The sequence below is a fragment of the Pantherophis guttatus genome, chromosome 1 (assembly GCF_059756535.1).
Source record: "Pantherophis guttatus breed Tessera chromosome 1, ASM5975653v1, whole genome shotgun sequence".
Classification (NCBI taxonomy): domain Eukaryota; kingdom Metazoa; phylum Chordata; class Lepidosauria; order Squamata; family Colubridae; genus Pantherophis; species Pantherophis guttatus.
The window spans coordinates 116,279,710-116,298,614 of record NC_142063.1 but is presented as its reverse complement, the minus strand read 5'-3'; the positions used below and the strand labels follow the sequence as shown (position 1 = coordinate 116,298,614).

The following is an 18,905-nucleotide window of genomic DNA, read 5'->3' as shown; positions in this document are numbered from 1 at the left end:
AATCTTTATGAGATGCAAATTAATCTGAATGTTGTTTGTTCATATCCGAACAAACAACATTCAGACTAATTTGCATCTTATAAAAAGGTATTTAAAGACCTGTGTTCTGACAGATGAGCACAACTCAAAACGCACTGACAATGTTTCCTTGAATGGTGACAAAATGTTTGCAACCAAATTGCCAAGCTCAGCTCAAACCAACAGCCTAACTACCAACCCGAGCTACTAATATTCAAACACATTTCAAACTGACAGGTACTACCCATCAATCAGACACTGGTAGTAGACAAGGACCAGAAGATAGCAGTGGTGATATATTTAAGTGGCAAGTGTCAACATCAGAAAGGAGTATGAGAAGCTGGAGAAGTATTGTGCCCTGAAGGAAGAATTTGAGAGGATGGAGAAAACAAAGACCAAAGTAGTCCCAGTGGTGGTAGGAGTGCTCAGTGCTGTGATTCCTAAACTGGCAGAATAGCTGCAATCGATCCCAGTAACAACATCAGAGCTCTCTGTCCTAAAGAGTACAGTACTAGGAACAGCTAAGATACTATATATAGGAACAAATTCCCAAGTCTCTAGTAAAGGGCCTGAGACTGAAGAGACCACCCTTAGGGGTGAGGATTTTTTTTAAAGGTATGCATGTACACCCACACACACACCCTTGCTCGAAGAAAGTGCAACTTGCAAATATATGTTGATTGCCAAACACCCAAATTTTGATCATGCAACTGTTACATTTTGTAACAGTTTTAACTTCAGATGGTCACTAAATGAAGGGTTGTTAAGGACTGTGTACTGGTATATCTAGATTCTCTGCAAAACCCAAGTATTTGCAAGTTGAGAAGAATTCATTCCAGTAGCAGTTAACAATTTTTGAAATTTACTTATATTACCATTTTAAATTTATACTTCGGGGTTTTGATATGTTCTCTTTTATAAGTTTCTGAGTAGAAATGGAGGAAAATGTAACCAAATTGCATGTTTGCATGAAAGGTAGGATCTTAAGGTAAAGGTTCCCCTCGCACATATGTGCTAGTTGTTTCCGACTCTAGGGGGCGGTGCTCATCTCCGTTTCAAAGCTGAAGAGCTAGTGCTGTCCGGAGAAGTCTCCGTGGTCATGTGGCCGGCATGACTAAACACCAAAGGCACACGGAATCTTGTTACCTTCCCACCAAAGGTAGTCCCTATTTTTCTACGTGCTTTCAAACTGCTAGGTTGGCAGAAGCTGGGACAAGTAATGGGAGCTCACCCCATTATGCAGCACTAGGGATTCGAACCGCTGAACTGCCTACCTTTCGATCGACAAGCTCAGCGTCTTAGCCACTGAGCCACCGCATCCCTGTAGGATCTTACAGGTCCAATAAAGTCCAAATTAAACAGAACTAAATTTACTGATAAATTCTAGTTAATCTATTCCTGGTGAAATATCCTCTGTAAAATGGTTTTCTTGCAGCATAGCAACTTGTCTGTTAGCAGAAGTATTTTGTCACCAGTTTCAGAATATTGCTTTTCTTAATGTAAGAAATTGCATTCATTCTTTTGCACAAGCCTAATTCCTTTGTCCTCTGGGAACAAGCAGAACCTTATTGGCCACAGATGGCATGCAGACGTTGCAATACTGTACAGCATAGGCTCAGCCCTATCATTGTGCAGAGGGAAGCAGCTATTTTGGGTGGTAGGGGCTAGGAAATAACTATGAGAAGAGCCATGATGGCGAACCTATGGCATACGTGCCAGAAGTGGCACACAGAGCCATCTCTCCATGCACGCCAGCCGTCGCCTGTTGCTCTTCTGGGTTTCGGCATGCATGTGCGCTGGTCTTTGCACACGCATGCACGCCAAAAACCAGAAGACCAGGCGACCAGCGCGCATGCGCATGCTGAAAACCGGAAGCTCAGCTTCCCCGCGCGTGCATGAGAGCCAGGGAACTGCTCTTCCGGTTTCCGGCGCTCTTGCACATGTGCGTTGGGCAGCTGCTCTTCTGGTTTCTGCGTGCTCCTGTTTCGGCACTTGGTGCCGAAAAGGTTCGCCAACACTGAGATAGAGGATGGGACTGGCTATCTTGTAACCTACCTTGAATCCCTGGGCTCAGCTATTCTGTGAATTATATTCTACCATCACTGCTGAGATTTGAGGGGCTGTGATATGGAAGAAAGATACACCATTGTGTTTTTTGTCATAGACAAGCTAAAAATTTCTCATGATACAACCACTTGATCAGCAATTAGTTCATTTGCCACTGACAAGTCAAAGAGAAACTAAACTAACAACTTTATTAAAGTTGTATGTCTTTCAGACTCAACAGACTGCAAAAATGGGATGGTTAGACGGCAGTGAAGAGAATCATAAAATTCTTTGTCATCTAATGGTCCAGCAAGACAGGCAAAACATTCTCAGAAGATGAGAACCAAATATGATTTTATTAGTTTTTTTTTAAAGGAATGACTTTATTGCCTGAATAGAAAAATAACTTCAATGATTTCAATATCTGGCTGGTGATTTATTTAAGCAGGCAAATGAACTCCCAATATGCAGTTGATAATATTGGATGCTGACGTTATCTGATGTAAATGAGGACAGAATTGATGTATTTAAGGATGAATGAAGGATTTATATATTCTGATAGGGAGAGCATATGTACGTAGGATTTATAAAAATGAAAGTGGCATACTTTTTCTTCCCAACTGTTATGAACTGAAGTCCTTTGCCTTGGAGGAAGGGCTGGTCTTCCCAGCATAATCCTGAAATTCTTAAGATTCTTAGGACCTTCTATCCAAGAGCTGACCATGGCTACAGTTTTCAAGATCATCCAAGGTCAGGTATTTTATTGGAAGCCCCTTAGAATCACATGATTGAGATAGGTGGCTACATGTATTAAATAATATAAGTAAATAAACAAATTTGCTGTTACTACTTGCTGGGGTGTTCCTGGTATATTTATATTAACACACCCATGCAGATTTTCTTGCACGATATAAAAATGGCTTGCCACTGCCCTTTTCTAAGGTATTTTTTCTCAACTGCTATTTAGTTGGGTGTTAAGGCAGCTGCTTCTTATACTGCAGCTAAAAGGCCACTAGTCTTTTGACTGCAGGGATGAGAAATTATTGCCTTAATTAATATTCCAAAGAGGGCCATCATCTCCCATTATCTACACTATCTTCAAGGCCTCCCTTCCTGTCTAGTAGGGGAGAAGCCTGAAGGGTTAGAAGTAGTAAAAGATAAAGCTTCTCTAAGCAGCATCTGTAATAAGAAGATAAAACTGTCTATTCTTTAGACAAAGCTGAAGATAAAAACTGTCCCTACCAGCCAATGTCCTCTAGAGCAGATTTGGTGACTTCCGGCACTGCAAACCCCAAGCATATGTACCTATATGGTCAGTTCTGGTGATCTGTTTTATCGTTCCAGCAATAGAAGCCACAGAAGAATTCATAAGTATGCACTTGTGGGTTTTGGATTTTTTATTATAAAAACAGTATTTATCCCACTCATTAAAATCACATTCAAAAATCGGCAAAAAATCCATAATAATAACCCAGAGAAACAAACCAGAGATCAATATTTACAGACACTGCAGGGACAGGGGTTTTTATTCCACCTCTTCTTGGAAGGAAGGGGGGAAATCAGATGGCAGAACAGGCAAAATTCATCACATGGGGGGAGGGGGCATGCAGCAGAGGCAATTGCATGCGCTTGGGGCATGAGACCTGACCCCCAACTGAAAGCCGTCCACCCCAACCCCCATTAATTGCAAATGAAAGGAGGAAGGATACAGGGATGATTCAACCTGAGATTTCTCACCATCCTGTGGGAGAAATCGTAACGCTTGGGTGGCAGGGAGCTTGAAAGGGAACACTGTTTTATACAAGGCATACTGGAAGGGGGGAGACGAGCAGGCTTAGCTTTTCAAACCCAACCTGGCCCCTTGGCACAAATTTATTTACAGAATCCTTCAGACACTTGGAAGTTGGCACGAAGCCTTGATCAGGCTGTTTTCAGCTACTGCAGTCCAGCTCCAGCCTCAAGAGGCCCCGAAATGAGGCTCAGGCAGCTCAAAATCACTTTTGGCATGAAAACCACTGCCCCTGCCTCTTTCCACAGCAAAGCAGCATAGGTTTTGGCAGTGGAGACAGCAGAAATAGGGGCAATTCTCACCTGACTTTGAAGAAAAGAGTTGGAGGCATTAATATATTCTGGGCAAGACAAACACAGGGGTCTCTCCAGATCTCTCCTAGGGTCACAGGGAGCACAACTTCATCTTTGCTAGGCTAACAGAAACAGGCACAAAACCATCTTGACATTTGGCACCGTTGATTGAGAATGCCTGTTCAGGCCTAGAATAGCAAAGGATTTCAGTTCCTAAGGCTGCTGCTGAAGAAGCAGCTGCTGTCCTGGGTGGGAAATAACAGATTTGGAATGGCAAATGATAGGATAAGAAGATAATAGTAAGGGTTAAGGACCTGGACAGAGCACTGGGAAAGAACAGGACTACATTTTTATTAGGAATTTCTATTACTGTGTAATTGTTTAAAGGTCAGACCTCATTCCCAGCCTGGAGTGGAACCCCAGCCAATCCTGAAATAGATGCTTAATTGCTTAGCAATGGACACCTACCCAACACTCTTTGGATAGGCGAAAATGCATTCTTCAGATCTCTCCGTCAAGAACTAAGATAGATTTCTTTGGGATCTACCGTAGAACCCTTGTCAGAGTTTGGAAAGGTAAAGGGTCTGAATTTCAGATTGTCTTGTGGATTTCTCATTTCTGCTAGCGTGAAGAGGACTTCTTTTAAGACAATGTACATTCCCAAAATGCCATGTCAACAAGGCTCAAGCTAGCAGGATCTATGGTATTCCTCATGTATACCTTGGCACACATCTGGCACCACAGTGAGAAAGTAGGAAGAAACTGCTCGAGATGCCTGGTATACTTCAGATTTCCTTCTGTTGGTCCTATTTAGGGGCAAGGCCTTAATTTCAGACTTGCTCAGTAAGGAATGAGTAGACTCTTATCCACCTTATCAGTCTCCTACCCCTGGAATGGGTATTGATCCCCATGTGCAGAGGGGATAGGGGAGGAGGGAACCTGTCCCACGCTTTCTGAATACCCCCACCCCCTCATTATATCCCAGGGGGTTGGGTGGACGTCACAATGATCAGCAAGAAGAGACAGGGGAGAGGGTGGGGATGGTGGGCAAATCCAGCTGAATAAATTAAGGATGGGAAATGAAGTCAAGGAAGGTCAGAGGCCATTGGTACTGCTGCTGCTGCGCTGAATCAGTGGGACCTTGCTTAGCTCTACCACTGGAGAGCGTGGCTTATGTTTCATTTTGGGTACCCTCTGCAGCAGCTGTTGAGCTTCTTGATAAGCATCACGCAGCTCCTTCTTCCACTGCACCAGCTCAGGATCGCTCTGAGATAAAAAGAAGATGTATTAATGGAGAAGCACAGGAAAGACATATTCCAAAATAATAGCACTAATTTTACTGAGGGAGAGAGAGAGAAATTACATTACATCATTGGTCTTATTCTTCACCCTGTAAGCAGCACCCTGTCACCCTATGGTGACAATCTGATCCAGAGCCCTTATTACAAATAGATTTGTCTTTTTAAAGAATATTTGCTGTAAGGAGTCAGCAATATGCTCACTAGATATTTTAGACTGCAGCTTCCATTAAACGTGAACAGTGGTTAGGACTCATATTCCAATACCACTTATAATCCATTTAAGTTGAACTCACAAAAAATTACACTTTAACATGCATTAAGACTCTTGAGCTGTTGATCCAAATCAGCAAATACATCTATCCTTTTAAAATTTAGATATAAATGATTAAAGCTTCCAGGGATTCCCTTAGTGCTTAGCACCATGTCTCTACACCAGCTATTACCACCAGTGTTTTCTCCCAGCCGAGGAGAGCAACTGGAGAGAGAAAATTTCAATTTGACCCTATCAGCATAGTTCTGGCCCCTGAGGATCCACTTATTTGCCCTGAATGTTTTTAATGCCCACATACTCTGCAGTGTATGGAACTTGCAAACTGCGAAACCATTTTGGTTACAAACATCTGGGACATTATTTAGCAAGATAAACTCCCTCTAGATATCCATGGAAAGCAACAAGACAGAATTGCTTAGCTTTGTTTCCCTAGCTTGTATTTCTCTAGAGAGAATGTAAATGTGGCTTTTAGTGACTGGGGAATATCTACAACTTATTGCCTCCCAATATTGAAATAGAAGCTACTTCTGATCCTGTGGATTTATAAACTAGACAGTAATTGTGCAAATGCAGTTAAGATCTAGTTGAAAACTTAATAGGCACAGATTATTCTGAGAAGCATTTGCCAAGCATACATGACCACTAAAACAATTCACTGTTCAAGTCACTTTTTCCATAAACTGAAAAGAGTTCCTGCCCTAGTCTCTAAGACAGCAAAAAATGGGGATTTTAAAGAACCACAATTTTTAAAAAGGAACACGGATTAGCCTAGAGTGAAACAGGAAGAACAGGATGCAAGAGAATTTCAAATTAACTAGTTTTGCTCTTTCTATATTTTGTGTGGAATAGAAAATTAACATCTTTCTTAGACAGATACCAAAGTTTAACTTCACAAAAGATTAAATCGACCACCAAGAAAGATTCTTAGGAGAGACTATATGAAAGGTGAAAATCAAAACAAAATAACTTACATCACACTGCAAAACAAATTGCTTGCCTCCCCGGATCTTAAGCAGAATGCATTTTCGATCTTTTACTTGTGTCTCCTCCACTGACTGGATCTCTTCCATAGTGAGCAGGGACTGCTATAATGCCCCCCCAACAAATATTTTATTAATGAAAACAATTTCCAACTTATATCTTAAATATTCATCTTTTATCTCTATCTAAAGAGTCCCCTTCTCCTGGTGCTGTGCTATGGCCTTAAACACATACAAACATGTGCTTTCCTTGGTATGCTATATCTCCCTAAACACAGACAAATGAATATTGAATTCTTCCAGTCATGTATGGCAAGTCTTCATACAACCCCAAGTCTGATATTCTATCTTTCCCACCCTCTGGAAAAAAGCTTGTTCCTTACCGGAGATTCTCCCTCTCCACGCCATTCCAAACGATTTGGGAAGAGGTAGAAGTATCGCCTCTGCCACTGAGTAAGGAAAGGGTTCCCTAGTTTTGACATATAGCCATGCATGATGCAGTCTTTGCCCAAGGCATAATCTGTGCAAAATAAGTGAAGATAACAATATGAAGGCTAGCAAAAAGGTGTTATAGGGAGCAGAATGGGACTAGTACCAGTGAATCCAGACAGTCTTCCCACACTAAGAACAGGGAAGAAATATCAAGTTTCCAAAAAGCACATTCTTGCAGAGTAAGTCTCAGTTTTGGCAAAGGACAGAACAGCAACGAGGCTCACCTTCCTCATGGCCCAACTGCTTGTTCTTTGCTCTTTTGCGGGCCTCCAGCTTGTCAGTCTCAGCATTGACTGTATCAAATACAGTCTCTGTCACCTCTTGCTGCCACCGCTCCGAGATAGTGAGCGGAAAGTTGCGATAGAGCTCCTGGTCACTATCCAATAGCTGGGAGGAGAAACAAATTATGTCACTATGTCTCAAGGATCAGAGGAAAGCGTTCCTCTGGGTTTCAGCTGCTGAAACAGCAGCACAAGAGGCTATCTAATTCTGGATTTCTCACAACAGTCTTACAGTCAGTTTCAACAACATTCTGCTTATGTTCTGTTTGCTCTTTTGGAAAAAGGCCTGTTGTTTTCTCCTGGACAGTATTATTTGCTCCAGCTCTGTCCCTACTATTAGAAATATCTACAGTTCCTTGTAGATGTTTCAGATCCCATCCTTTCTACTACATCCTAATTTCCTCAGCACTTTTCTCAACTAGGAATCTATTCCTTCACAAATCTCTTCTAATTTCAATGAATTACCATGTCACCTGTTCAGAGGTTGACTAGCTCTATTTCCTAAGGCATCCGGCTGGGTACAAAGCGCTGGACTAAATGGTCATTTGCCAGCAGAACAATTCTTAACATTACCTTATGTGCACATCATTCCAAGCCAGAACATTCAGAAAGTATGTATTAGTTCCTGAACTTAATTGCTTTTATTATCTAATAATTGTTGTCTAACAACAGACAAGAATTAGTCACATATTGCTCTTAATTGGAAGACCGCTGAATTGAAGGGAAAAAATCTATGTGGTTTTCTTCTAGGTTATGTCTTCCATAAATAAGAAACCATATTGAGTAATAGAATAATTGATGTATTGGATCTTAATATAATGGACTTCGTACGCAATAGACAACATTTCTGCAAAATTTATGTCACTTGTGTGATGACTTCGTTAAGCAAGTAATATAATTTGTGTCCATTTACTTTATTATCTTAATGAAGATAGTGACATACTCTCTAATTTAATTGACAATCTAGAAGAGTAGGCATCTTGTTTTCCACCCCTGTATTAATTCCACTGTATCCTTTCTCAAAAATCTTTTTAATTTTTAAAAATGAGATACTAGCTGAATCAACAAGGCACTGATGCAACAAGATATTAAACTAATATACAGCTGGAAACTATGATAAACAGTTCTTCAACTATCATGGATGCAAGATAGTGCCAACTGCAGGAGTACAGTTCCAATTGGTGGAAGCAAACAAAGGGAAAACTATAAATATAGTGTTCCACCTTCTAAGCTTCCATGGAACTCTGGCTAATACTAGACACAAAGGCCGAAGCAAAATAATCTGATTCCACAAGTCACTCTGTGCCAGCCCTTTCTCAGCACCAGCCTTCAGCGTAATCAGAATTCCTAGACAGACAGTAGAAGGAGAAGGCTGGTCTGTTATTCCCTGGTGGCAAAACACAGAATTTTCTGTCTCTTGTGCTATTTCATCGTCTACTGCCTGGTCTCATCGTCTTTCCACTATATGTAAATTCAACCTGTTTGAGTTTTATATTCTGAAGAACAATAGAATATCAATTTTAAAATTGAAATTCCCATAACGTAAAACTGCAGCTACTCAGCAGAGGACACCATAATTCTGGGAGAGTCTCCTTATGTACCTTAATTCCTTTGGTGTCTTCTTCATCAAATGAGCCAATGTCAAAAGCATCTGCTGCATTTACCTCCCCTCGTGGTGGAATCAAGGGTGGAGGATACTACAAAGATATGATGAAATAAAGTTAGCAAAGAGCAGAATACCGTATCTTTTCACACACACACAACACACACACACACACACACACCATCATAATGCCCAAATACATATTATTTTCTTTCCCATCGGCCTTTCAACTAGGGCTCCCCTCACCTTCTGAAGAAAAACCATCTGCCAATCCACACCCTGGAAAAATAGATTCTCCTTTATTTCAAGTGACCTAATGAAAATATAGAAGAGAAAATAGTGATCATATTTGACTTTGCAATAGCTGGACCTAAAAGGCAGGGGATAAAAAAATCGAGCTATAATGACCTTTGTGAACAGCAAATATAACTTATTGTGCTTATGTATTTTTATAATCAGTGACTAATTCCATTCCATTTGCAGGACCGCCTTCTGCCGCCAATAGCCTCCCACCAACCAGTACGCTCCCACAGAGAGGGATTCCTCAGGGTGCCATCAGCCAGGCAATGTCAGCTGGTGACCCCCAGGGGGAGGGCCTTCTCTGTGGCAGCTCCTGCCCTCTGGAACGATTTGCCGCCGGAGATACGAAGGATATCGGATCTCCGGGTCTTTCGCCGTGCCCTGAAAACTTTTCTTTTCCATCAAGCAGGACTGGCGTGAACCTCCCCCCCTTTTTTAGTCTTTTTTAGTCTTTTTTAGTTTTTTATTTTTTAAATTGTCATTGGATTTTAATTCAAATTGTTTTAAATTGGGCCACTTATGTAATTCTTTTAATAATTTTAAATTTTGTATTGGCATGTGTTTTAGTTCTGGCTGTGCACCGCCCTGAGTCCACTAGGAGAAGGGCAGTATACAAATTGAATAAAATAAAAATAAATAAATAAATAACATGGAATTTCAAATTTTAATTTAAGCCTTGAGAGAATTCAGAAAAACCTAACTATATCAACATCTGTGGACTATTATCTTCTACTGGAATGCCTGGTTTACTCAGAAAAGTATATGTCTCTACTGCTGCAGTTATAAAACTAAAAATTCTGTATGTGTGCAGAAACAGCACAAATCAGTGTGCAAAATCTATTCCATGAATTTCAAATCTAGTACTGTTGTTTTTCTATTAAAAATATGCTTCTCCTCCAGTTTGAAACTTAAACAATACTGCTTAAAATCTCAGAAACTAGAGAAGTAACTGAATAAGATTTCGAATGGTTTTGGAGGTAGAGGAAGGGAAGTGAACTTATTATTCTGTGAGGTCTTTTTTCCTCCAATGAATAGCAAATACAAAGGAGGGGGCCACAAAATAAAACTCCAAGATAAATTATGCAAACATTCTAAATTTGCATAGTATATGGTAACATTTATTGTTCCAAAATCTGGATGATCAGGCCACAGAAATTATTAGCAGGATATTTAAATATATATCCTGCTACAACAATACGTATACTGTTAATCATAAGAGAGGCATGCACAGAAAAGAGCCCACTTCATCAGATGCATGACACAAATAAAGGTTTGGTTCATCCTTACGGGACATGTACCAAATCTAGGACTCTATGCATTTATCCAGAGACTACATTGTAATTTATAATGGTTAGAGAAGAAAAGAAATAAACTGAATAATGCATTATTTTATGAAAATGAACCATAATATAATGCAAAAACAACATTGCTGGTTGATCTCTCTTACTCGGGAAAAATGTTTTTTAAAACAGCAGAACTTCATGTTTTCAAATTAGCTATTTATTATTGTTCTGAAAATCTTTAGATTTCAACTCCTAATCTATATTCAATGCTAATCAGAAAATAATGAAAATCAAAGCTTTACTTATAACAAAACAATATTTCTGGAGTTTACATAACACTGATGTGTTTTCCTGGTACACCCATGCTACAAGGTCATCTACGCTTATTTACCAGATTGTGGCTTGAATTTGCAACTGAGGAATGGAGAAAATTGGCAGCCTTGAAAACTAAGGCAGCAGTCAGATATACTGGGGAATGTTTTTTATGAAGCTGGTTCTGTTAACATTAACTTCCAAGTTTTGAAGTTTTGTTCATATTGTCTCTACAGTAATAGATTCAGGAAATATGTTTTAATAGCTAAGGATATGAAAAGAATATATTTTTTGCAGGTTTTTTTCTTAAATAAGAAGTGAAGGAATTGTTCTCACCTGACTGCCAAACCCAACTCTATTCTATGTAGAACTTTTTCTGTAACTGAACATGGATGAGTAACCTTAAAACTCTGGCCCATTCTGACATTCCTCTACATCTCGCATTGTCCTTCAGCACCTTGGCAGGACACTCACCCACGACCCATACAGCCCAGCCGACGGTTGACATCTCTCTGTAACAGTCCCTCCAGCAAAGAACGTAGCTCAGGTGAAAAGGAGTCTGGCAGCTCCACAGCCTGTTGAAAAAGGAGGATAGGTTTAATTGAAAGGTGAGAGATTGGAGAGGTCAGAGGAAACCAAGCAGAACCCACCAGGATTCTAAATCCTAATTCCTTCAACCTTTGAAACCATTATTTGTTATTCACTCAGGCTATCAGAAAAGACATTATTCCCCATTCCAGAAGCTGTGGGAGATCCTACAGAAATAGTGAATAACTTGGGTCTGAGAAACAATCCCGTCATAATTGTAGTAGAAGGAAAGGAAGAATGCTAATATGCCACCCCAAAATCACATGCAATCAGTCTCATTTCATTTCACATAGCCCTCAGCGTTATTCTGCTGCTTGAAAACTACAGACTCACTGGGAATTACTTTCACTTCTATCCTGTGCATGTGTTTCTGCAAGAGATAAATGGGTTCAAATGCAATGGAATAATAAAGAGGAAGGAGAGCTGAATAGTTTTGCAGAGTCTATTTATAATTGTGGTTTTGCCCTCTGTCAACAGTGGCCAGAAGGTTGTTTCTGTATCAAGAAATTTTCAGAGGAACAAGGTTCCCTATCTCTGTGTCTAAATCCTCAGATAATTATGATGATAGTAATAAAATACATAAACCATGGACATTGCAAAACCTGGAGACGGCAAAATAGAGAAGGAACTGGAGAAAAATCACAAAGACCTACAAATAGCAGTAGAATAACTGTGGCAAAAGAAAGCAAAGATAGTACTAATAGTAATAGGTGCCTTGGGTGTAATTTCAGATCTGGAGCACCCATTGAACACCATCAGCATTGATAAAATCAGCATTAGTCAATTTCAAAAGGCAGGTTTATTTGGAACAGCTTACACCGTGGGACAATAATTTTAATATTATTAAACAATAACATCAGCCTATCCCAAGTCCTTGCGAAGGACTCGATAACTGGAGGACAATGGCTATGATCCTGGTGCCATCTGGATAGCATCAAGTTGATGAAAATTACCAGTACTCGGCAAGTCAAACTCCAAGGTTAGCTTACAGATCCCAGGCCCCCCTTTTTAGTCCTGGAGCTTCCTAAAACCACTGTGGCTGAGCATGCCCACTTCAGTTAGTCACCTTGTTTTATTTAATAGATCACTTAATTACACAGGTCAATTTAACTGGAGGTTCATCAACACTGAAATCAAAATATAACTTGTCCTCCTGGTTTCATACTTGATGATAAACCATTTCCAAATATCCTGGGTGTATCACATGTATCTTTGAGTTAGTGGGATGCAGGCAACTGTATGTTGGCATTAAAAGAAGTCTTTACATTGGAGAGACCAAACTTTCCCAGCATAGTGAATGAACACATTTAAATTAAAACTGCGTTTTGGTTCTGCTTGTGGCAAAAGATGGGCAAACTAACCAGTACCAGCCTTATTAGCAGGGAATGCTATAAATGACACACGCATAAGACTGGTAACCTACTTTACACATTCCCTATCACACTCAAACATTTTATATGAAAGTCTTAATCGGGTAAAGCCATGATAAGCAATGAAGGTCTGTATGAGCAGGTGAGAGAAAAATGAATTTAAAACAGCTATAAAAATGAGGAAGATTATATAATATGTATAATGGGTTTAAATAGTTAAGATTAAAAGAGACAGAGAAAATGCAATGATTTTGATACAGTAATTTATTATTTGAAGTGATTTGAAATAACCTAAATAACTTATGGGAGCCATTGGTAACTTAGAACACATAACTAATATACACTATTGATTACAGTAGTGAACAAAATTAAAAATAAAACTGATAAAATAATTTGGGTTAAGACTGAAATAAATCAATTCTGTAAAAGTATTCAAAGTTTCCTGTCGTAGATAATGATATGTTGAAAAATGGAATTGGTACAAGTTCTATAAATATTAGTGTCCAAGCAAAACTGATGCATAAGAATTCCTTTGTACTGTGAGAAAGTTGAAAAAGACTGCAGGTGATGTAATTGGAAAAATACTAAAATATGGATGTGGAGTACAGCTTATTTAATGTGTAAGAACTCCATCTGGGCCTGACAATTGAAAAATACTTTTATTATCCTCTACAAAAGAATAGGAAGCAACAATGAATATAAAAAGTACAGAAGGATTAATCTACTGGAAAGATGTTTGGCAGAATTTTTATTGAAGAGGTGTGATAGATGATAATGTTCTTTGTAATGTTCTTTTTTCTTTCTTTCGCTTTCTTGTACTGTTTCTTACTCATTTTCTGCATTTTGTGTAACATTACGAGATGCCAAAAGAAGATAGCATGATACGTGCATATGTTTGTATGTATGGTCTTTCCAATGTCAGCACTTAAAGGTTACCCAATTAAAGTAACAAGCAGTAATTGCTGAAAGTCAATTCTATTTCATCTAGCTAGACAAGGGTTAGATCACCTTCAAAGAGACACATTTAAGAACAAGTCTATTCAATCAAGAGAAATAAAAAAAGAATCTTTAAATTAAAAAAGAGTATAAGTTTAAATACCAATTCCTGAGGAAGAGGGAAACAATATGCAGATTTTCTTCCCTAATCTTTCAGCTTTCTTCTTGGAAACTGGATGCTGGACTAGGTGGGCTTTGGATTATTTCAGAAAAGCTTGCTTTATACACTGAAGACCCTTTGATAATTTTATATTGGGGTTTTTATCAGCATGTTAGTATCAGCTTCCCAAATAGCTTCCAATTCCATTACCATATGAAGTACAAAACATGTAAGAAAAACCACTATTAAAAAAGCCCCATAGCCCTTTAAATTTTTCTGAGATACAGTGAAAGATAAAAGGGAAGTAGCATTCAACTATCAATCTGGCTGAGTCATCTTGTCTTTTTCCTCAAATAGTAAAGTGTCTTGAGGTAGCACTGAGCACCACAACCTTCTTCCTTTCCCCCTATTTCTTATTTTGGGTTTGACTGCTGTTTCTGTATTGACCAAAAAATGGAGGTATTACTAGGCTTAGGGGAATCCCAAAGTCTATGGAATCCAAACTTAAAAAAAAAAAAGTCCAGAAAACAAATCCTATAGTCATGAAATACTGAATAAAGCCAAAAAAAACCCAAGTTGTCATGAAACCAAAGAGGAAACTACAGAATTCAGCCTAGCTGGCTGATTAACAATGAACAACTGCACTCTAGCACACTGAATTCTGTTTGTGGCCCTACTTACACATTGTTTTAATTTTGCTATTTGGATTATTGTTGAAAATCAAGAATGTTTTGTATTCTTGATTCTCAATCATTCTGTGTGATGGGGCCTTCTTATTTCCTGTTTTCTAAGGGACAGTGTAATTATCTACTGAATTTTGAGAGCTACAGCAAGGAGAACTTTTGTTCAGGCTTCGTAGGTCTTAATTACACCTACCTTGTGTAAAACTGAAACTCCCAGACTTGGAAAATGAATTGTGATGAGGTAATGAAAGAATCTTAGGTTAAATGTTTTACCAAAATACTGAGTGGAATTAGCAAAGAACCATTTTCAAACAAATGCCTGGACAAATATTCAAGTGAGCTAGATAAAGCTATCAAGTAGGCACACAGTATAGCAATATGAGAATCCAGTGGTTAACCTCTACAAAGATTCAAATATATCCTTTGAGGTGAGGACTGGTTCAATAAGGAGGATAGAGATCATTTTTATAGAACAAAGGGAAGGAGAAATGCATGTTCTTTGAAGATGGGGAGATTGGAATCAAAGCTTACCCCTTACTAAGTTTAATAAACAAAAGTAACTTACCATAGTGAGTGTCATGCGATCAATCTCATGTTTGTCTTTAGTCTTGTGCTGTCGAAAAGGGCTATGCCTGTGTAAGAACAAGGAGAATGTCAAAGGAAAATTCAGGAAATTTCTCTTTCCTACTTGCCAATTACTCCAATCAACCTGAGTTTCTCCAACCTCATGTGAATGATTATGTTTCCATGTACTACATTTTCTCAGCATATTTGGCCACTTACCCCCTCAGAAGCTTGAAGAGCATGCAGCCTAAAGAAAACCAATCAGCACTGCTGTCATAGGCCACGCCTTTCTGCAAAACCTCTGGTGCCATGTACCCGTGTGTGCCACTGTAGAGGATCACACCAAGAATTAAAAGAAGCAGAGCATCAGGCTAAAGCAGGACATATCAAAGGAAAACAGAATTTATCCTACTTTTCCATCAGAGATTTGCACTGCACTTTTTTTCTATCTTATGTGGTTTGTAAATGGAAGCAATTACTAATTCCTCCTTTCATCACACTTAAAAATTGTAAATATGATATCAGGGAGTGTGTTCCACTACATTCTTAATGGAAGTGGTTTCAACTGGATAATCTGCTAAAACTCCTCAGATATCAATACCAAAATATATAATTACATGTGTAATTATAAAGTCGTTTCCACATAGGTTTAATCACCAACGCCCTGAGAACATCCTTTTACCTGATCATTTATAAGCAGAAAATGCAAAAGGCGGACTCCAAGTATGCAATCAGGAGATTGGAATGTTGTGATCTGTTGATCTGTTATGCACAGTTCATATGTAAATGATGGACACGTTCAGCTAGAAGCATCTTGGAATGATATTATTCCCTATCACAGATGTGATATGATCTTTTTGAGGAAGTGAGGCAAACTGTTTCAAATTTTCCAGATAGTTTGAACTAACCCTAACTAATAAACTAGCAAATGGGGGTGATGGACACTTAAATCTTAAGCATCAGGAAGGCACAATAACTAAGGAATTAAGAGGGTTGGGGATGGAAGCATGCTCCCATATTTATTTCTGTGATAAAATTAGTTGTATCTAGTGCTTCTGGGCAAAAAAGGAGATTTTTTTCAGATACTCACACACTGGCATGAGGCTTCTTTTTGGAGAAGTCACAGGCGAGTCCCAAATCTGAGATGCGGACATGGCCAAATTCATCTAGCAAGATGTTGGCTGGCTGTAGGGACAGAGCACCATTTAACAAAATAAGTGTTTTATTTTTATTTCTTGGACTCCAGACTGCTGCTGTGGAAATGGTGATGAAAGAGGGCAAGCAAGCCCAGCCTGTTGAAACTCTCCTCCCTCATGCTGTGACCCTGAACCTCTGCAACAGCACTTTGGAATCAACCAAATAAAGGTAAATCTCTGCAGGAGAATTGAAGAAGCATTTTCTGAATGATGAATTCAGCTCCCACAGTGGTTAGGTTTACAGAGGAGCACAAGCAAGGTATAATATACAAAACAAGCAACAAAACATGATTCCATCCTATTTTATATGAAGCTGTAGTTCCGATTCAAAGAGTGGATATCAATTATTTTAATAATCAAGGAGAGAAGCAACTTAGAACTAAGGAGAAATTTCCTGACAATTGGAACATTTAATCAGTGGAACAACTTGCCTGCAGAAGTTGTGAATGCTCCAACACTGGAAATTTTTAAGATGATGTTGGATAACCATGTCTGAAGTGGTGTAGGGTTTCCTGCCTGGGCAGGGGGTTGGACTAGAAGACCACGTAGGTCCCTTCCAACTCTGTTATTCTATTCTAATAATTCAAAATACTTAGAACAGGAATGTGAGGTACTATGGAACATTAAGATTTTAGAATATTACTTTAATTTATTCAGTAAAAGAATTCACATAGTAATCAAAACTTCCATTTTCTAAAGGAGACAATAGAGCTTGATTTTAGTGTTCTCTGATCACAAATCCCTTAGCCATATCATGTTGGCTCCTAGATAGGAGATGGAAGAAATCCAAATGCACTGAGAAAACTACATTTTTCTCAGAGAGGAATGAGATATTGAAGCCTCATCATTGAATACCAGCAATCTACTCCTTTTGTGAAATAAAGCCAGTAATGGTGATAGTGATTCTGCTGAACCATTACACAGCAGTGGGATTGGTTAGAAGAGGTAGATGGTCTCACCTTGAGGTCACGATAAACCACAAAGCGATTGTGCATATGTTCCAGACCCAGGATGATCTCTGCTGCATAGAAACGCATCTCTGTCTCCGAGAAGACCCCATGCTGGGAGAGGTGATAATGTAGATCACCCCCTGCAAGGAAGAAAGGAAAGAACTATGTGATGGAACAAGACACAGCCGGGTGTGGAGGAGTCTTTTAGGAAAGCACATGAGGATGGCAGAGAAGAAGGGACTCTTAGAAGCAGGATCCTGGCTCTCACCATTCATGAGGTCCAGGATGAAGCTGAGCTTGTCGGGTGTTTGGAAGGCATATGACATGCACACGATGAAGGGGCAATCCTGGCAGGGATCCAAAGAACAAAGTTACAACAGGAAAAAAAAACGACAAAGAAACTGCATGCATGCACAGACTGTATATTGATCAATACATTTCAGCTCACACCCTCACACAGTTTGCCTCTGGCATCTTTGCTGTACATTCTACAATCTAATACATACTGTGTTCACACTTATTACCCAACTCATTCAACTGCACACACTTACGCTTGCTTCTTACAATCTTGTGACAATGAATTGTGTAATAAATCACTGTTTCTGGCCTCACAAACTAGTGCTACTTCTTGTACTGACCCTATATTCTGCAGTGTGCCCTGCATCAATACCTACATAATACATAGTAACCTTCCTTGCTTTCCCACAACCCCATCCTGTAAACACTTGTAGGTATTTTCCTCCTGTTTTTCTTATATGCTAAGAAACTTCCCTGCCCTTCTTTCTCTCTTCAGTATACTCCATACACAACACATGCTCTCTTCTAATTTTAAGACATGTTGCACTGCACCTCTTATTCTTTCCTTGCATACACATTGCAGCATACACATATGCCATCTTTACTGTTAGGTTACACTCCCAGTATCAACAAATCAACACTTCCTCCTTTACATATCTTCTTCCTTCTCCATTTCAGGTGGGTTCAGCAAAATATCTACCTCATCCATGCCAGCTTTGACTTCAAGTTCCCAAACTGTCACTTGGAACGTTTTTAGATTTTTCCTTCCGCCCACCAAAAACTTATATAGTGTAGGTTCAGAGCTTGTGCATTCTTTCCACTTCTCCCAATTCCTCAGAGTAGCCAAGCTCACCCCAGTGCTGACAAGAGACAGCATGATGCGTTCATTCAGAGCCAATGTCTCCCCCTGCTTCATCTTAATACGCTTCTTATCTAGACACTTCATGGCGTACCTATCAAGAAACAGAAGAGGTCAGAAACTGAATGATCAGAGTGTTAAATATTTGACAAAAGTATCTGATGATGCTCCTGTCTCCCTGCAGATGTCTCTCCAAACATAATCATCCCTGCAGATGTCTCTCCAAACATAACCATGTGACAGTACTTCCGATGAAGCTCATAAGCCTCGGTGGTGCAGCAGACTAAAGTGCTGTTAAGTGCTAGCACTTAGCTGCCAGCTGCCTGCAATTAG

At 39.4% G+C, this 18,905-nt stretch overlaps 1 protein-coding gene across 2 annotated transcripts in view; it reads right to left on the bottom strand.

Annotated features, from left to right (window-relative positions):
- Positions 1-3,446: 3,446 nt before the first annotated feature.
- GRK2 (G protein-coupled receptor kinase 2) overlaps positions 3,447-18,905 on the bottom strand; it is a 40,392-nt gene continuing 24,933 nt past the window's right edge. For both annotated transcript variants that reach the window (XM_034420391.3, XM_087881600.1), the window contains exons 9-21: positions 18,567-18,666; positions 17,685-17,763; positions 17,426-17,556; positions 16,361-16,455; positions 15,490-15,597; positions 15,272-15,338; positions 11,444-11,544; positions 9,321-9,387; positions 9,073-9,168; positions 7,415-7,577; positions 7,082-7,218; positions 6,690-6,803; positions 3,447-5,412 (exon numbers count right to left, since the gene is read on the bottom strand). In XM_034420391.3, the coding sequence (XP_034276282.1) occupies positions 5,242-5,412; positions 6,690-6,803; positions 7,082-7,218; positions 7,415-7,577; positions 9,073-9,168; positions 9,321-9,387; positions 11,444-11,544; positions 15,272-15,338; positions 15,490-15,597; positions 16,361-16,455; positions 17,426-17,556; positions 17,685-17,763; positions 18,567-18,666 (1,429 nt within the window). In that variant the 3' untranslated portion in view covers positions 3,447-5,241. The remainder of the gene's footprint in view (positions 5,413-6,689; positions 6,804-7,081; positions 7,219-7,414; positions 7,578-9,072; positions 9,169-9,320; positions 9,388-11,443; positions 11,545-15,271; positions 15,339-15,489; positions 15,598-16,360; positions 16,456-17,425; positions 17,557-17,684; positions 17,764-18,566; positions 18,667-18,905) is intronic.